This window comes from Pelobates fuscus, chromosome 5 (genome assembly GCF_036172605.1).
Source record: "Pelobates fuscus isolate aPelFus1 chromosome 5, aPelFus1.pri, whole genome shotgun sequence".
Taxonomy (NCBI): Eukaryota; Metazoa; Chordata; class Amphibia; order Anura; family Pelobatidae; genus Pelobates; species Pelobates fuscus.
Genome location: NC_086321.1, coordinates 282,133,122 through 282,151,904, shown reverse-complemented (window position 1 = coordinate 282,151,904; position 18,783 = coordinate 282,133,122). Strand labels below are relative to the sequence as shown.

Here is an 18,783-nt window from a genome sequence, read left to right as displayed (position 1 = left end):
ATCAGCACTATGAGCAGAACCAGGGAAATCAGCGCTTTCTACTGAGGTCCCTGCAGTGTCTGGCAAAGTGTTATCCCCAGCATCACTCTGTGTTGCCTCTGAGTCAGCAGTTAAAATTCTATAGGCCTCCTCAGCATTCAACTTTCTAAGCATGATGTACAAATTAACTTTCACTTTAACTAAATAATTTTTTTTCTTTTTTCATTTAAAACATTTTTTTATTATAGAAATACTGTGATCTGAATTCTGATCACTGAAGGCAGTGATCAAAGCCCTGGGAAATATTTTTCATTTTTTTTTATTTTTATAAAGAATAAGGTAAAGGGTGTGGATACTTTACCTTTACACTTTTTACTTTGCATGGAGACAACATAACCAGCATGTTAACTAAGGTGTTCAACTCAAACTAAAATATAAACTATGTAATCCTTAACCCGCAACCAAGTTACATTGTGTTTATCTAAATGGTACAGCATTGACATAAAACTTTACTGATACTTTGTAAAAAAAAAAAATACAATACATTTACAGTGTTATTCACTACAGTGAGGATTCCAGGTGAATTTTAAATGTAAAATTTAAGGTCAAACTAGCCAAACTTGATTAATATATTTAGACCTGAATTTAAAATGAAATACAGTGGTACCTCGGATAACATAATTTTCGGTTTAAAAATGAAAACCCATTGAAAATAATGCCTCGGTTTACAATTTTTTTTCGCAATACAAAACAAGTTTCCCCAGGATGCATTGCACCTGGGAGGTTTATAGCACCGCCCCCTGCATGCTGGAGCCTGTGGGTAGCACGTGGCATCGAGTGTGGAGGTGTTGGAGTGGCTTTTGCATCGCGTTTTGGAGCCATTCTGGAAATTGTTTGCAGCGGTTTTGGGACTTTTTGGAACTTTTGTGGTGCATTGCTCAAGCGGTGGAAAGGTAGGGATCTGAACTTCACCGTTTGCATGCCTTTTATTGTGTGTTCTGCATTGTGGGTTAGTTTCCATGCCAGCTCATTTTGACTTTTTTCTGACCTCCAGAACGGATTAATTGGTTTTCAATGCATTCCTCTGGGAAACCGCGCTTCGGTTTACAAATGTTTCGTAATACGAAACGTCCAGGAGAACGCATTCAATTTGTAAACCGAGGTCCCACTGTATTTCGAATTATAACCTCCTTTAATTTATTTTGGCCTCCGCTAATTAAATCCCGACATGCCTGCTTTACAACCATATACTTAATGGGAGATTATTTTATTGATATCCCATTCCATATTCAAGCCTTCAGGACGCCTAGATTTTAACACAATGTTTAGAATGTTTTCCACACTTTAGCCTGTAAATTACACCCCCTTTTCATATCGATCCACTGGATTACTTTTTGTAAATTTGGTTGTTGATTTGCCACAGTTCATGTGTATCCCAATAAAGCCCAGTGCATTTGGAACAAACATTTTCATCATGGCTCAATAATGGCTGTCTGAAAATAAATACATGTTAGCATAACAAAAGTGCATACATAATAGTTGCCTATAACGCAAGGACAGATATCCCATGAGGTCTTGGGGTTTTACAGAACACATATAGAAGCGGGTAGACTGTGCTTTCTTTACTAAGCTGTAAATTGTGACGAAATGAACACTGAATTGCAGAATATAGGGAGTCTAATTAAAGAAAAATAGCTGGCTGGAGGTTTTTATCTTTTCCTTAACTAAGCTATTGTGGCCTAAACAGTGTACCATGGGTTGCTAATTCACTATTTAGTAAACAAAACCCACTGTGTTTCTATTGATGGGTTAAATATGCAAGAACAGCCAGCACCTGTGTGTGGCATCCAATCCGGTGGAACTCAGACACTGCTGATAGATGCTGACTGGCTGCATCTTCCCAGTGTATGTAGCCACACAACCATACACAGACATTCAGCTGAGAGCATCTAAATCCTCAGACACATCGAGATAGCCACAATACTGTTAAAATGAGTAACTCGGGATTTCACAATAGTGACATTCAAGGACCGTTAAAGTACATCAGGTAAGTCTCTAATTTAATCCATTATTTGTCATCTATTTTCATTCCAGGCAAATAAACCCAGCCGATAGGATATATTAAACGCATGCTATTGTATAAAATCATTTGCTAGCTTGTGCATGAGACACTGATATTCTAATAATAGGCATTCAGCTAAAGTAGCAATCAGCAGCTACTGAGACAATATATCAGCCAGGGAAAATGATTATTTTGCTTTGTTGAGGTGTGCTTACACACGAGAAACACACACAGTGCAAGATCAGCTGAACCAGTTTAAAGGGTCACTTTATGTACCATAACAACTTTCCAGCACTGCAAATACTAACCTACTCTCAGTCTCAACTTGCTGTTAAAGTGCATTTAAATGTTAATGCGTTATCTATATAATACATTCGATCGGGGGGAGGGGGTATATTTTTGACAAAACCACACACTATTCCATTTTTATCTTCTATATAATTTAAACTAGTGAATGCTGGTAGAGCTGTTCTTAAAGATTGTAGGGCTTTATTTAAACCATTGCTCCCTTTTATGATGCATGGTTTATAAGCAACCCTCATTAACCCCTTAAGGACACATGACATGTGTGACATGTCATGATTCCCTTTTATTCCAGAAGTTTGGTCCTTAAGGGGTTAGGATTACTATGTTGTAGGTCTCTGAGTTTTTTTAATACTTACATCACAGAACTGGATTAATACACACATTGGCCCTGTGAAAGGGACATGCCCAGGTATACCCTAATGTAGGTGTAGGTAACTTCAGAACTACATCATCTTTAATGCTCTTACAGCTAGAATGTTGGCAAAGCATCAGGAAGATGTAGTCCACAACATCTGGAGAGCTGAAGGTTGCCTACCCCTCTTCTCCTTGCCCTCCATTCAGGTCATTGCTTGCACTTGGCATTAACTTTGCTTGCCCAGTTTCTGGTTGAAGAGGACAAAAATAAACCCTATCCTTATATATTGTTTTTTTTGTTAAAGGAAAGCTCTAGTATTAGGAATACAAAACTGTATTCCTAACACTATAGCATCTCTGTGCCTTTGCCTGGTCGTTAAAGGGTTAAAAAAAGAAAAGCCCTTTCTTTTACTTACCTGATTTCAGGTAAGTCACGGTCTCCTCTTCCTGCGACTTCACAGTGATGCAAGAACCCAACAACATCCAGAATCATTTCACCGAGTTAAACTAAGTGAAATACCACAAAGCACCTCTAGTGGTTGTCTGGAACACAGCCACTAGAAGTGGAGTTAACTCTGAAATGTCAATTGATGAGAAACTGCAATGTTTTAAATTGCAGAGTTTCACAGACAAGGGCACTGCAACCAAACCACTTTTATGAAATGAAGTGATCTGGGTTCCTGTAGTGTCCCTTTTTAAAGCAGGTATTTTTACAGATGAGCTAATCTCAGATAGGATTATTAGTATTTAGTGTGATCCAGGATCATGTGAAAAGTCTTTAGAGGCAATAAGACTGAATCAGGAAACTGATATATTACATATACATACACGTTATAAATATGCACACGTAAAAGTTAAGAGGTTACTTACCTCTTATCCAGTGGCGAGAGGTTCTCCATGCTGTAGCTCTACTTTAATCCAATCTAATGCTTCTCCAGGCCAAATGTTCCATAGTCATCCCGATTACCTGACAGCCCCATGCTGTCACCAAGTAGGACAGCATGAAAATGCACCACAAACGCCTATTTCACAGTTCTCATGGTGTACACGAGTTAATTTCAGTACATTATGAGTGCATACAAGAAAGCTAAAACAGCACTCGGTGAGTAGGCAGCCCTGGTTGGCTGCCCAGACTTTCATCCTTACAAGTGTGCAATGATTACGTGCCCCCCTTTGTGGGTGGGGACATTGTCTGTGACCCCTGTTGTCTGTGGGTCTCCACTAGAAGAGGTAGAGACATCATATTCACAAGACCCCGGGCATTGCCCGTAATACGTGGTTTACTGTAATGGACTACCTCACCCATTGCAATGAATAACCCCTTTTATTGTGGGTAGAGTCCAAATAAGGTTCCAAAATTCATATTATTTCTATTACTTTTGAAGAATGGGTTTCTGATTGTCCAGTTGAAGTAAGTGTTACTAAATTAATATATAATATATAATATATAATCATGAAGTGTTCCTGCTTTAAATGGTTCAGAACTGCTGTCTTAGGAGCTATTTAAATGATGACTTCGATTTAGAACCACAGGACTGTAACAGCTGCTCTGTGTAGGGAGCCTTCTATAATTATCAATCCATGACAGGGCAATACGCCGGGACTCCGCTCTACATCTGCATATTAATACAGAGCAGACTCTTGCTGTCAACTGGAAAAGGGCTAATTTCAACAAACTATAATATTCGACTACAGTTGAGGATTTTTCCCCCTCCCTAACACAAACATATGTATTTTACAAAGATTTCCTAGTAATGTCTGTTATTTTTACATGATTTTTTATCAATTGTACATGATTTTTTTTGTTTGCATTTGCATGTGATAAAAATCTCTGTTCTAATTCTATTTTTTTTTTTTACAAAAATGATTAAATGTTTTCTTTCGGGGGATTTTACTGTAGAACGTGATTTTCTATTATTCAGGGGATACACAAATACTAGTTATCCCTATAAAGTGCTGTGTTTTGTAACAGTATTGTGCTATTTAATATAAATATTTGTATTTAGTTTTTATTACTCTAATATGAACAGGCTTTGTTAAAGGAGCAGTCTTTGTATCATAACCACTACATGCCAATTGTGGGTATGACACATTTAGGATGTTGTCACTGTGACCCAGTTCCTGGTAAAATGGCGGCACCAATGAATGAAAACGGTTGGGCCAAGAACTGGGGTACAGCACTTGCACTGTAGCTGTGAAAACCAAAAGTCCTATTATAAAAAATAAAAATCAATAACCGTATACTTGAACTATAGGAAATATAGTTGTGAAAAGTTAGTAGGCAACAGTCCAAGAATACATAAAGAGAAACCATATGGAGTGTGAGTGTTCTGGTCGTTATAAAGAAGTTATAGACATTATTAAGAAGCTAGTATCTCTTTGGAGCAGAGTAATCCCATCATGTGGGACAGGTCTCAGTTCAGGGGAGGCCTCCTTCGGTGTTCCTGATATTGTGGGCTATATCTCCTCTCAAGCTTTGCCAGCACTATGACTAAGAGCAATATGGGACATATGGTCCACAATATCTGGAGTGCTGAAGGTCACCTACCCCTGCTCTAGTTTATTGTAAGGAGCAAGAGTTTAAGAGTCAAATAAAATAAAAAATAAAAAGAGTAAGTGAAATGGTGAATCGTGAATAATTGCAGAGTAATGTCCAGCTCTCTCCTCTTCCCATGTCTCTTCGTTACAGGTCCTTCGCATTTGACTTTCATTTTTGTTTCCCATATTTTTCACAAGTCATAGTTTCAGTTTATACTTTCTATATTCTATGTAGCATACCATACCAAACACTTCTAATTTCAGATGAAGAGCGATTAAAATTGTTTTATTATTATAATAGTTTCCATGTCTTAAAACGTTATTCGGTGCTTAGATGGTCATCATCACAAAATACATAACTTTGCATTTGTCTACATTAAATCTCCTCTGTCACGTGACTGCCAAGACCCCTAATTTACCCGTAACTCTCAGCAGACAAGTAGGCAATGTCCTGATCACAGAAAGGGCAAAAATAATGTGTATAGTGTTCTCTTATCACAAATAGCAGCAATCCACCTACAAGGAGTTCCCACACCTTGTGAATAACAAGCAGATAAAAACAAACAAAAGGTGAGCTGCGCTTGGTAATTTAAAAAGGATTATACATACAATCAACGGAGGAGGATAATTGTGAGATGTATCTTTAACAAAGAAATGTACAATAGTGTAATACTGTAAGAAATACAGTAGGTATAAAGACAGTGCCAATAGAACACTCACACTTTCCAGAGCTTAAATTAGCTCTAATATTGCACGCCAGGATGGAACAAACCCTGTCCAAGGATATGATGTCAGATATCTTGAGCAGCAGTCAGTAATATATGTGGAGGGAAGCACAGATAGGAAAACCAATGGTGTAGTCCAATTATAAAATGAACATATTATACAGGTAAGTATTCTACTTACAATTTCCAGAGCGTGAGCCTGCTCTCCTATGGAGCACTTGGGTGGAATCCACCTATGGATTTGATTGATGTCCAGGGAGCCAGGTGAGAATAAGAACAGAAATCCAAAGGGCTGGATACTTACTTTAAAAAAGTACTTTATTTAAAACAATAAAAGTGATAAAAAATGGGTACTAACAAAATAAACTATAAATGTATACCAGTCCACAGTTGAATTAAAAGTCCAGAAACCTCACTTGACGTGTTTCGCCGTAGCTTTCTCAAAAGTGAATAATGTCCAGCTTCAAAAGTTCTGTTTTTATATGGTCTTCTATCAATGTAGTTGCGATCAGCTGTGTGGTGAAGTCACTTCCGGGTGGACGGGACTTTGTCGCACAGGAAATGACATATCATGCAATCTCCATAGGCTCCCATTATAAGTGACTTAAAGTTTTAAATAAAGTACTTTTTTAAAGTAAGTATCAAGCCCTTTGGATTTCTGTTTTTATTGTCATCTGGCTCCCTGGATATCAATCAAATCCATAGGTGGGGTCATTCCACCCAAGCGCTCCATACCAGAGCAGGTTCACGCTCTAGAAATTGTAAGTAGAATACTTACCCATATAATATGTTCATTTTATAATTCTTATACTACACCACTGGTTTTCCTATCTGTGCTTCCCTCCACATATATTATTGACTGCTGCTCAAGATATCTGACATCATATCCTTGGGCGGGATTGTTCCATCCTGGTGTGCAATATTAGAGCTAATTTAAGCTCTGGAAAGTGTGTGTTCTATTGGCACTCTCTTTATATCTACTGCATTGCTTACAGTATTACACTATTGTACATTTCTTTGTTAAGATACATCTCACAATTATCCCCCTCCATTGATTGTATGTATAACCCTTTTTAATTGCCAAGCGCGGCTCACCATTTGTTTGTATTTAATGTCACTAAATTACTTAATTTTGTGTGCTCTGTGAACACCTGATAAATGACTTTAGATGCCCATTTCAAGATGACTGGTAAAACAATTAGAGTAAAATGGACATAAAAAAGCAGAACCATAAGGAGTTCCACTTACCTTATCTTGAAACTATTTTATTAATGGGACACTATAGGCACCCAGACCACATCATCTCATAGAAGATAAAGATCACCTGTCCTCTTAACCCTGCAAATGAAAACATTGCAGTTCCATACAAACTGTATTGTTTCCGTTGCAAGGTTAAGACAACCTCTTGTAGATGTCTTCCACTTCCTGGCTCACCGAATTTAACTCAATAAAGTGAGTCCTTTGCATTAGGGGCATCCAGCATCTTTAAAGTGCCCATAGGAAAACATTGAGTGAATGAAAGGGAAACTCTAATGCACACGCGATGCTTGCTGCGCATGAGCATTAGGTTCCTCCATCGACTTGACGTTGCTGGAGGAGGAGAGGGAACTAGCGTCAAGGGTCCTCGGTGCTGAAATTAAGGTGTGTGTGTTTTTTTTTTTTTTTTAACTCTTTCATATGTTTTGGGGAAATCTGAAGGACAGGGGCATACTATAGGGTTAGGAATATAGTTTTGTATTCCTAATGCTTTAGTGTACCTTTAAGGAAACTGTTGCAGTGAACAGCTCCTGAATAGTTCATAGATGAATACAATGGTGAAATTAAAATTGCACTCATATCTACATAGATTCAGTTGTGAACGCAGTCAATGTTCTGTAGATATCAACAGTTTGGAGAATTCTTTTACCTTTTTAGCCGTATTCGTTCAAGTCATTTCATTCCTCGTAATGTTGTAGCCCTTCTTTCCAGTCAATAGTAAGTTTTCTACACATTGTCTCGCTCAGTTTAAATGTTCTAGGTGTGTGAAGAGTTGTAGCGCTTGTATATACCATATAGATCATTTTTAATTAACTTACCGTTTTTTCAACCTGTTGCTATAGTTTATTCTCTATGTAAGTAAGAGAGTATCTAGAGCAGGGGTGCCCAAGAGGAAGATCCTCAGATGTTATAGAATTCCCTGATCTAGAGGTTCAACTATTTTATGAGGCTTGGCTGCAGTATAGTCACTGAACAACAGGGGTTACTAAGGTTGCGAGTGCAACCAGACCGGTGGTGTTCCGCATCTCATAGGGGGCCCTTGAGCTGGCCTGCTGGCTACCTTGGGGCAAACTCGCGTTTGGGAACAGTGCTGGAAGAACATGAAAATTACAGCAGCTCCACACTGGACCCTAAGACCTATGGCGGCAGAGTTTGTAAATTCTCGAGAGGTAGAAATCTTAACTATTTCATTGTCAATGGTAAAGGCCAATCATTACAATGCATTGTACAGTCCTCTGGGATTTAGATGTTAATTCCTGAAATATAAATGGATGACTTTCTGAAACCTAACCTGAAAAGAGATGTTTTTTGTAAAGATAATTGTAAAGACAAAACAAAGCATGTGCATAAAATCTGCTATGAGTTGTCCACAAACACTTTAATTATGGGTGAAATTCTGCATTCTAATCCATAAATTACTCCACTTCAATTTAGCTCTTTAGGCTACATAAAATTGCGAAGAAACTAAATTAATTCTGTATATATTTCAAAAACTACAATTCCGTTTCACACGTGATTTTACGATATAGCTTTTTTTTTTTAATAAACTCTATGTAGAAAAACATCTTTATGCTAACCTTATGAGCACGCGTTGTGTTTTAACCAATGCAAGCATTTATTATCTTTCTTAATGCATCATTACAGTTTACATGCCAGGACTGTCATATCAAAGGTTTTGCCAAACCCCCTTCTACTGAAAACTAACCACTGCTGACATCTAAAAGGCCTGCATAATTGAGTAACTAAACTCATTTTAATTAGCACACATATGTTCAAATATAGCTATGCGTTGGCATTCTATAAACTGGAGGGCTTCTGGGGAGCACATCTCAACCTGATGCTCTCAAAATCACTGACCACACCAGATGATATAACAGCAAATTGGCTTCCCAACCGCTGCTCCCTGAAATGCCAGGTCTTGAGTAATATTAAAGTATACTAGTATATGAAATGCCAAAAAGTGGGGGGAAAAGCAACATATATTGCATTGTTTTGCATCCCCCCCCCCTTTTATCTCTACCTTAATTGAATTCTAATTTCTTTAATTATCATTAAATGGCTGTACAGTAATTATCATTCCCTGACACTAATGGAGCTATTTTCTCCTTGTGTCAATTTAGAAACCTCCACAACACATCTGGAGAGTGAGAGATGATGGCGAGAGGGAGATTAGTATTACAAGTCAAGAAAGCTTTAATTATTACAGGAAACAACATTCTGACTTGGTAATTTCATTAAAGAATGCTCCATTTGTGAATCAATCTCCCAGTGGAGATGTCTGATTGCTCAAATGCATTTTTAAAAATTATTATTATTATTATTATTATTATTGTTATTATTATTATTATTATTATTTATTTATTTTTTTAAACATGAGGGTTCTGGATACATGAATGAATATATATATATACACACATTGAGGGCACAAAAGTGGCACAGTGATAACAGATTCATGAATACATTTAACTGCTAATTGGCGGGATGTCTTGTACTCAAGGGGTTACAGTGTCTCATTATTCCTGTTTTTTTTTTTTTTTTGAGACTGATGAATTGTAGGAGTAACTGTGTCAATTCTAATGGTCTGACCTGGTTTCCTCTATACCTTTCCTCTCCCACTGAGGCCTGCCAGCTGTAACACGGCATGACAATTGTCACTTGATGGGTGCTTAGCTATCTCTCAATTGGCATATTTCCTATTTTCGGCATTTTTATAATTTACACTGTTAAAACCCCCTGAACATCACTTTTATCTGTAACCTATAGAGGAGTACAGCAATCTCCTGTGTTGCACAGGTCTTTAAAAAGGCAAACAATGTGTGTTGAGAGTAATCGTTAAAGAAAATAAACAATTCACACCCTCTTATAACTGAGCATCAGGATAAGTAGGAGACGATCCATTAACTTGGATACAATGCGCAGCCGGAGGGGAGATATCTCCCTCTTGGTCTCACAGGCTGTTGCCGGCATACTTGTCTGTGTGGTAATTATGTGGTTGCCGAGGAAACTGCTTTGTGGTACCCAGAGTTCGCTGGAGCATCTTCTGCAAGGCTCGGAAAGGAGGGGAGTTCATGGTTTGTTAAGGAAGGTGTTGTGTGTATGTGCTTGTGATGTTTAATCATTGTCTTTAGATAAGGGCTGGGATGGGGGCAATGATGGATGATATTTTATTAAATAATATGACCTACTAGAAAATAAAGCCAAGTCACAGCTAAGCTCTCTGGAACCAACACTTTATTCTGAGATATACTTCATGATTTCTACCAATAATCATATTTATGTTATTGGAAGGACAGACTTCACTACAGTTCATATTTTTAATAATACATTATCACTCACTGCATAGTTCTCGCTCCGCAATCTCTTCCTCTGTCCTACATCTCTCAAAGGCAAGTGCCAGGTTAATGTATAAAGAAAATAAAATGATTCTTACCCATTTTAAAGTGTGACAAATCCACTCTTGAGATCTGAAAATAAATTGGCAGCTAAAATTGCATTGCAAGTCACAGAGTCATAGCTGAGCTGTGAACAAAATGAACGAGGCAATGGAAATTAATAAAATAACTGCTGTGGTCCATATTTTCCTTAGCTGATCTCTCGATTTTTCTCATTTTCAATATTTTTTTTCTTTTCTCTATTTCTTAACTTACACACCCCCCCCGTACGATCCATTACCCTTGTCCTCATTTGTCCCTTCCTGCATTCTTCTTAAATAAAGTATAAAAAAGGAAAAAGCGCCTGGATAGTTGGAGCTGATCTATTAACTTGGATACAATGATCAACCTTAGTTAGAAATCTTTCTTTGCCTTTGAAGTACGAAGATGAAAACATTAAATTATAAGATAAAACAATAGAGCACGCAAACCACAAAGGGGAATGTTTGAATTCTCTGCATTGTATTAATGCTATATTAAAAAAACAAACAATTACATTGAGGCGTTTACTAACTGTTTACAAATAGATCTCTTTGCACTACTAAAAATGTGCAGATAGACTCAGGAAGCATAATTACATACCATTGATGTCACCCATCAATCACGATGGCTAATGTCCGCTTCATTTAACAAAACAATGCAGATGCCTATGACGTCTCCATGCTCTGATCCCACCTACCTCAATCGTCTCATGAGATCTTTCATAAAGGCCTGTTATGGTATCTTTGCATGATTAAGCATAACATTTGGTGACACAGCTGCCAGTACGCAAGACTAACAGAATGACAAGGAGAAACAGGCAAACCGACACACACACACTGTAAAAAAATAAATAAAATAAAAAATATATTTTTTATATTTGTTACTGATATAAAAGTCTGATATAAAATTGTGGCCAGTCTGCTAAAACAATACTTTATTTTTGATTCCAATATATTATATTAAATCGTGGCAGGCCAAATATACAAGTCAAATCCACAATGGACAACTACATTTTTTTTTTAATTGTGAGCTAAGATCGAGATGAAAAATGTTAGGTTAAAATAGTAAAATTGGAAAAGTTATGCAACTCTGCTATTACTTTTTTTTTTTTTTTCTTTTTTCCTAACTAATTTCTCACTACTTGGTGAATAACCCCAATCTGTGTTCTCACATTATGAATGATTTGGGATAGATTCCAATATCCTAAAAGACTGGGGGTAGGGTGACTAAGCAGTGTGATAACCCAGTATCGGAGAGAAATTTATTTTATGTTATTTAAAAAAATAAACATTAATATGCTTGAGGCGGGATAAAACTAACTGGAGAACAGAACTGAAGCTTTATTTTTTAAATTTATTATGGTTTAGAAAGTAAACCATTTTATATTTCCAGGGAAGGCTGATGACTTAAAAAAAAGAAAATACGGTTGCTATAAATTTAATCTTCACTAATTGTTACTCAAGAATACAGAATCTTCATATTAAAATGACTTTTTAATTCCACTTTAATATGCAGCTTTCATGAGCCATTACTTCTACAGCTTTCATGCCAAGCTACTGTCTCGCAGCCAGAGATGGCTGAAAATAAGCCATTTCCTCTTTCTCTTGCTCCCCTCCTCCCACTGCGCCTTAATCACCACACACTGCATGGAAATTGAATATATAATTAACATACTTCTCTCCCCTCTCTCTACAAATCTCTCCATATAGGGATTGCAGCTCCTGTGCACCTGCTGTCTGAAAAGGATGTGATAACTAAGCTTTTTTTTTCTTTTTTTTTTTTTTTTCAATTGCATTCCTCAGAAATTTCTATGTTTAACCTTCAAATAAATGGGTTTAATTTTACCTTGTAAGATTGTAAGCTAAATATTGCTTTTAATTAAATGGTTCCCGCAGAAGAATTGACAGAGTTGGAGTTGTGGAATATTTTTTAATTTCTGCAGAAGTATGTCTTAAAGGAATACTATAGGGTCAGAAACATAAACATGTATTCCTGACCCTATAATGGTAAAAACACTATCCAGCCCCCTTTGACATCTCATTGCCCTCCTAAATATAATGAAATCTTAATTTTTTTTTTTTAATTCTTTATTTTTGTTGTGCACAAAATTAACAATAAGCTTTGGTGCGCCACAATAGCGACATATTACTTTTCATGCAGTCTGCTTGTGCTGGCTCTGCCCCTAGTCTGCCTCCATGGGTGACATTATCTTAGCCAATCACAATGCTTTCTGATCAGAAAGCCTTGGATTGGCTAAGATGGTGAATTCTGATATACCAGCCAAGGTGGTGGGCCACGTGGAAGAGTCAAAGGCCGACCTGGTCAATCCACCTCTCCTCATAGAGCTGCATTGAATCATTTCATCTCTATGAAGAAAGGTCAGCATCTCCATGCAGAGGGTGGAGACACTAAATGTCCCCAGAAAGAACCTCTAGTGGGCATCTGAAAAGACAGTGTTTACTGCAAAAAGGCTGCAGGGACTGACTATATTCACCTGAATAACTACATTAGGCACCTCTAGTGGCAGTCTGAGGAGTGACAACTAGAGGTGTTTCTAGGTGTTTACATTAAAAATCAGGCAGGGATAGACTATACTGACCAGAACAACTACCTTAAGTTGTAGTTGTTCTGGTGACTATAGTGTCCCTTTAACCTTAGTTGCAGTTCCAGATCACCCAACTGATCCCACAATTTATAGCTAAAATAACAGAGAATATGTTCAGGTACTAATTGTTATCCACTGTGCACCAAAGATTTGTTGCCGTTCACAAAACGCTGGTATCTGTTACCTCTTGCTCCAGTACTGTTCTGCAGAGTAAAATTGTTTAATGTATGAAATAGTTTTTCCTGTAAAAGCAATTAAATGGCAGATAATTGTTCCTAAGTGCCATTCCTAAATGACAGAGAATTGAGCAGTGTGATCTATACACTAGACCGCTTTATTAAGCTAAAGTTGCTTTGGTGCCTAGTGTGTCCCTTTAAAAGCCATGTTGTATATTTGAATTGGTTATAGTTCCTAGAGCCCTCTGGATAAGTCCCTACATTTTGTTTTGAGACCACTTTAGAGCAGTTTAACATTAAATAAGGTTCTTTTAGAGGACTTTTAGAGGTGTATCTAAGGCAGAGATCACACACTTCCTTATAGTCATACCCCTTTATACCGTCAGTTGAAGCTCTGATAGGCTAAAAGCAGTCAGCTGACATTCTCAGCAAATAACAAGTGCCCGTTGCTGCTCAGGTTAACACTTCCTCATTAGCTTAACCCCTTAAGGACCAAACTTCTGGAATAAAAGGGAATCATGATATGTCACACATGTCATGTGTCCTTAACCCCTTAAGGACACATGACATGTGTGACATGTCAGGATTCCCTTTTATTCCAGAAGTTTGGTCGTTAAGGGGTTAAGCAGCACAGAGGGGATTGGCTGCTGGGGACTCTAATTTAGCACTAAAACCTAAAAACATTAAAACTGTTTAATACTGAATGAAATTAACGGTACTAGGGGACTCCAGACACTATAAACAGTTAATGAGATGTAGCAGATACAGTGTCCATTTAATTCACAGCCACTACCAACATGTACTCTATGCTACCCCTTACATACTGTAGTGGCATCATTGTAAACCGTGTGGTTTTTGTTGGTGTGAAAAAAATAGACTTGATTTCGGGATTTTCTTATGTCTTTCGTTTATTCTGAGTTTTATTGGTTCGGTAATTTAACCCCTTAAGGACACATGACATGTGTAACATGTCATGATTCCCTTTTATTCCAGAAGTTTGGTCCTTAAGGGGTTAAACTCAGGGCCAGATTAAGAGCCCAGTGGGCCTGGTGCTGACAATTATGATGGGCCTAATTACAGAATCATATCAACCAAAAACAGTAAAACACTCCCAAGCGTCATGTATCTAATGGAGATGGTGCTGGAGAGAAAGAAAACAGCAGCTATAAGAAAACACATACCCTATGCTAATCTCTCTCTAATTTATGTTTTCATCTTTCAAGTAAATCCATAACCCCTAACAACAGTGTCCAGTCAAGCAGGAAGTCGATGGGCATGGTAAAAGGGTGTGCCACTGACACAAATCACGTAACCTGCCAAAAGGGGCGAAAATGCCCCAAAAGAGGACATGTCTGCCCAAAGAATTAGAAGGCCAGCCTGGCATGAATGCATATATGCAGACAGCACCCTGAGCTTGGTATAAATGCATCTAATGATGCGCTCGCTCAATGCTTTCTAAGGACTGTCCCCTAGCACTCGCTGGTCAACTTGTCTCCTTACCTTCTTACTAGCAGACTCCTGGTATATAGTCTGGGATAGAGAAAAGCTGTATGTAGTGAGTGTAGAAGAAAGGGAACATGCCACAGTGTTAGAGAGACCAGAGTCAGCATTACCTTAAAGGATCACTATAGGGTCAGGAACACAAACATGAATTCCTGACCCTATAGTGTTAACACCAAAATCTAGCCCCCCTGGGCCCCTCATGCCTCCATAAATATAGTAAAAATCTTACTGTATTCAAGCCTGAAGCTGTAACTCTGCATGCTGTTAAACGTGTTAAAAACAAGCAATCTGCTGACATCATTAGAAGTTGTAGCCTGATCCAATCACATTGCTTCCCCATAGGATTGGCTGAGACTGACAAAGAGGCAGATCAGGGGCAGAGCCAGCATGATTCAAACACAGCCCTGGTCAATCAGCATTTCCTCATAGAGATGAATTGAATCAATGAATCTCTATGAGGAAAGTTCAGTGTCTGCATGCAGAGGGAGGAGACACTGAATGTTTGGATGCATTTTAAGCAGCCATGACCCAGGAAGGATCTCTAACAGCCATCTAAGGAGTGGCCAGTGAACTTATCACTAGGCTGTAATGTAAAGACTGCATTTTCTCTGAAAAGACAGTGTTTACAGCAAAAAGACACTGAATGTTTGGATGCATTTTAAGCAGCCATGACCCAGGAAGGATCTCTAACAGCCATCTAAGGAGTGGCCAGTGAACTTATCACTAGGCTGTAATGTAAAGACTGCATTTTCTCTGAAAAGACAGTGTTTACAGCAAAAAGCGTGAAGGTAATGATTCTACTCACCAGAACAAATTCAATAAGCTGTTGTTGTTCTGGTGACTATAGTGTCACTTTAACTATATTCATTGTCAGCCAGTCCACACAAGTTTTGTTCCCATACATCCCTCTTAAGTTTCCATACTTAAGTAAGAGTATGTGAAAAGTAGTTAGGGTTGCCACCTTTCTTGGAAAACATACCGGCCTTACTAATTTGCATAATTAAATATGTATGCGTGACATCACATGATGTAAATCACAAGCAGTGACATAGGAGAAAATGCTGTAAAATCACCAAAAAACTACTTAGTTTGATTCTGCTGTATAGATGGATTCCTCCCAGTGCTCCCATGTCTCCCAGTGCCCCCATGTGTCAATTACTCCAGGTCTCAGTTTTCCTATGTATCAGTGTCTCAGTGCCCCATGTCTCCCAGTGTCCCCTAGTGTCGTGTCCCCAGGTCTCCCAGTGACCCTATGTATCACAGTGTCTCAATGCCCCATGTCTCCCTGTGTCCTCCAGTATTCCCATGTGTCTATGTCCCCATGTATCCCAGGGTCCCCCTGTCACTAGGAAGACGGGGAGACCTAGGGACACGGAGACACTGGGAGACTAGGGGACACTGGCTGGGACACATGGGGACACTGGGAAAATAGGGGACACTTGAAAACATGGGGACACAGACACCAGTGGCACAAACACTAGAGACACTGGCTGGGTACATTGAGACATGGGGGCACTGGGAGACATGGGGACACAGACACTAGGGACACTAGCTTGGATACATTGAGGCACTGGAGACATGGAAGCACTAGGAGACATGGGGACAGTGAGACACTGGCAGACTGGGGGCACTGGGGGACTAGGGGTCACTGGGAGACTAGGGGGCATTGAGACACCAGGGACACTGTGTCCCCATGTGTCTGTGTTATAATGTCTCCCAAAGTCCCTTAGTGTCTCAGTGTCTGCCATAATGTCTCACAGTGTCCCTCCTGATTGGTGGTTGTCTGGTGAAGCTTCGTAGAGAGCAATTAGGCACAACAAAAATGTAAAAAATTACTTCAGTGTTCAGGTAATATGTCCCCGCACACCAAACTCTCTAAAGTGTGAAGTGCAGTTCTAATAATTAATTGTAAAAGGACACTTACCCCATAATTCTTCTTTTTGGGGTTTGGTTCATATATAAATAGAAAATAGAAAAAAAAACACATTAGTGCAATATAGTCTCCTTGCAGTCTCCTTGCAGCCTTTCCCCCCATCCCTCACTTCCCTGAGATGTAGGCTGTCTCTGCAGGTTGGGAGTTGCTGTCTGGACTCTCTGTAGCTGCTCCCTTGTGGATCAGTGAGTAGAGCTAGGCAGGGAGGGATATGCTGGAACTTCCTATCCCTGCCTGTCTCCACACACAGCGACTGGCCAGTGCTGGTATTGCATAGTAATCTCTTGTTTATACTGAGAAAAATACCAGCATTTGTATTGCCAGTATCACTGCAATATTGGCACCAGCCAGGCAGCCTCAAATACTGGCTGTGCCAATAAAATAAAAGCCAGGTGGAATCTCTAAGAGTAGTGAGTGAAAAAAAAAATGTAAAAAAAAAAAATTTTTTTTTTTTTTTTTTAAATCAATGGGCCTATTCCATGGGCCTGGGCCTGGAGCTGCAGCTCCATCAGCCCCTATGTTAATCCGGCCCTGGTTAAACTACCGAGCATCGACCTCCCTCCTGACTCATTAACTTCTAAGGGAACCGTCAATTGAGCGCTCTCTCTGGGCGGCCGGCGTTCGCATAGTCGAATGCCACGTGGAAGAGAAAATGGCGGCCATCTTGTTTGCACGAAAGGAGGCAGCGGGACTTGGTCGTCGAGTGTCTGGAACTAAAATCGGACACTCGACACCGCTGAAAACTTAAGAACGCCTGCTTCCTTTTGTTGCCGAACAACCAGGAGAGCGCCATTTCGGTAGTTCGGTTCCCACGAACAAGGGGAACAATCGCTCCTATGAGCCAGGAGGCTCCGTTTGTGCTTTAATTCACTTTTATGCTTTTTTTTAAATTGACCGACCGCACACACTGAATTCATGGAACTGTTTTCTAAAACCCCTGAATCGATCTGGGTGAAATTTGAATATGTTGGTTTCCCAGATCAGGGCTATCAGGGGATATGTCATTTGTGGGGATACCATGTGTTTAAAGGGGTGTTCCAAGTTTTGGGGAAATTGTGTGCTCTTTGCCTGGAGATAATTGGGTTATCCCTTAGATTACCTAATTATCTCCCAGGCAGAGAGAGGGAGTGTTTTTTTTTACTGTAAATAAGCATTATGATTGGTTGTCACTTTTGTGTACTGTGGGAGGTCCTCTTGCAGGAGGATTTCCATTAAAGCCAATGTGGCATCAATAAAACATTTTTCCTGTTGTACCCTTCATAAGTCTAGGCTCATGCTTGGGTAACATTTTCTTTGCTGGGGAGATTCTTCTTGGAAACTGCATTCACCTGACTATTCATCTACACACCCTAGCTGGAGCTATAATCACTGATGCTCAGCAATTGGGGAACAAATAGGCGAACAAAGTACCATAACTAATGACGTTCGTAACAGTTGGCTAATCTTATAGCCTAGACAAACATTGAATTACATACAATTTTAACTGTGCATGTCTGAAATATGGCATTGACTAATGCTTGCATTAGTTAACCCTCAGTTTCTAAAATTAACCAAAATCTTTCACAAAACTGTACCAAGTGCATGACCATAGGCTGCTGTGACCTGTTGATAAACCGTAGTCACCTGCATTTCTGAGCAACAGATAATCAAATAACAAATCCCTGTTTGGTTGGCTTATTGTTAACAAACTGTACTTTATAGACAGAACCCCCTCCCATGTTTAAAATGACAGGAAGCCAGCAGATAAAAACATACAGGATACGTGTAGATTCTATATCCCTCCAGGGAGTTTGTCAGGAGTCACTTCCCCTACTGTTTCATTATGCTTCAATAAACCAACATAGGCATGTGCATAAATAAACACAAGCAATTAGATATTTACAGCACTGGATTTGCAGGAAAGAGCTGTGCGCTGTAATGAAGCTGCTCAGC

The 18,783-nt window shown here is 39.0% G+C and overlaps 1 protein-coding gene across 1 annotated transcript in view; it reads left to right on the top strand.

Annotated features, from left to right (window-relative positions):
- The first annotated feature begins 1,907 nt into the window (after positions 1–1,907).
- YJEFN3 (YjeF N-terminal domain containing 3) overlaps positions 1,908–18,783 on the top strand; it is a 138,117-nt gene continuing 121,241 nt past the window's right edge. Inside the window, exon 1 of the mRNA XM_063455365.1 lies at positions 1,908–2,026. Coding sequence (XP_063311435.1) covers positions 1,971–2,026 — 56 coding nt within the window. The 5' untranslated portion in view covers positions 1,908–1,970. The remainder of the gene's footprint in view (positions 2,027–18,783) is intronic.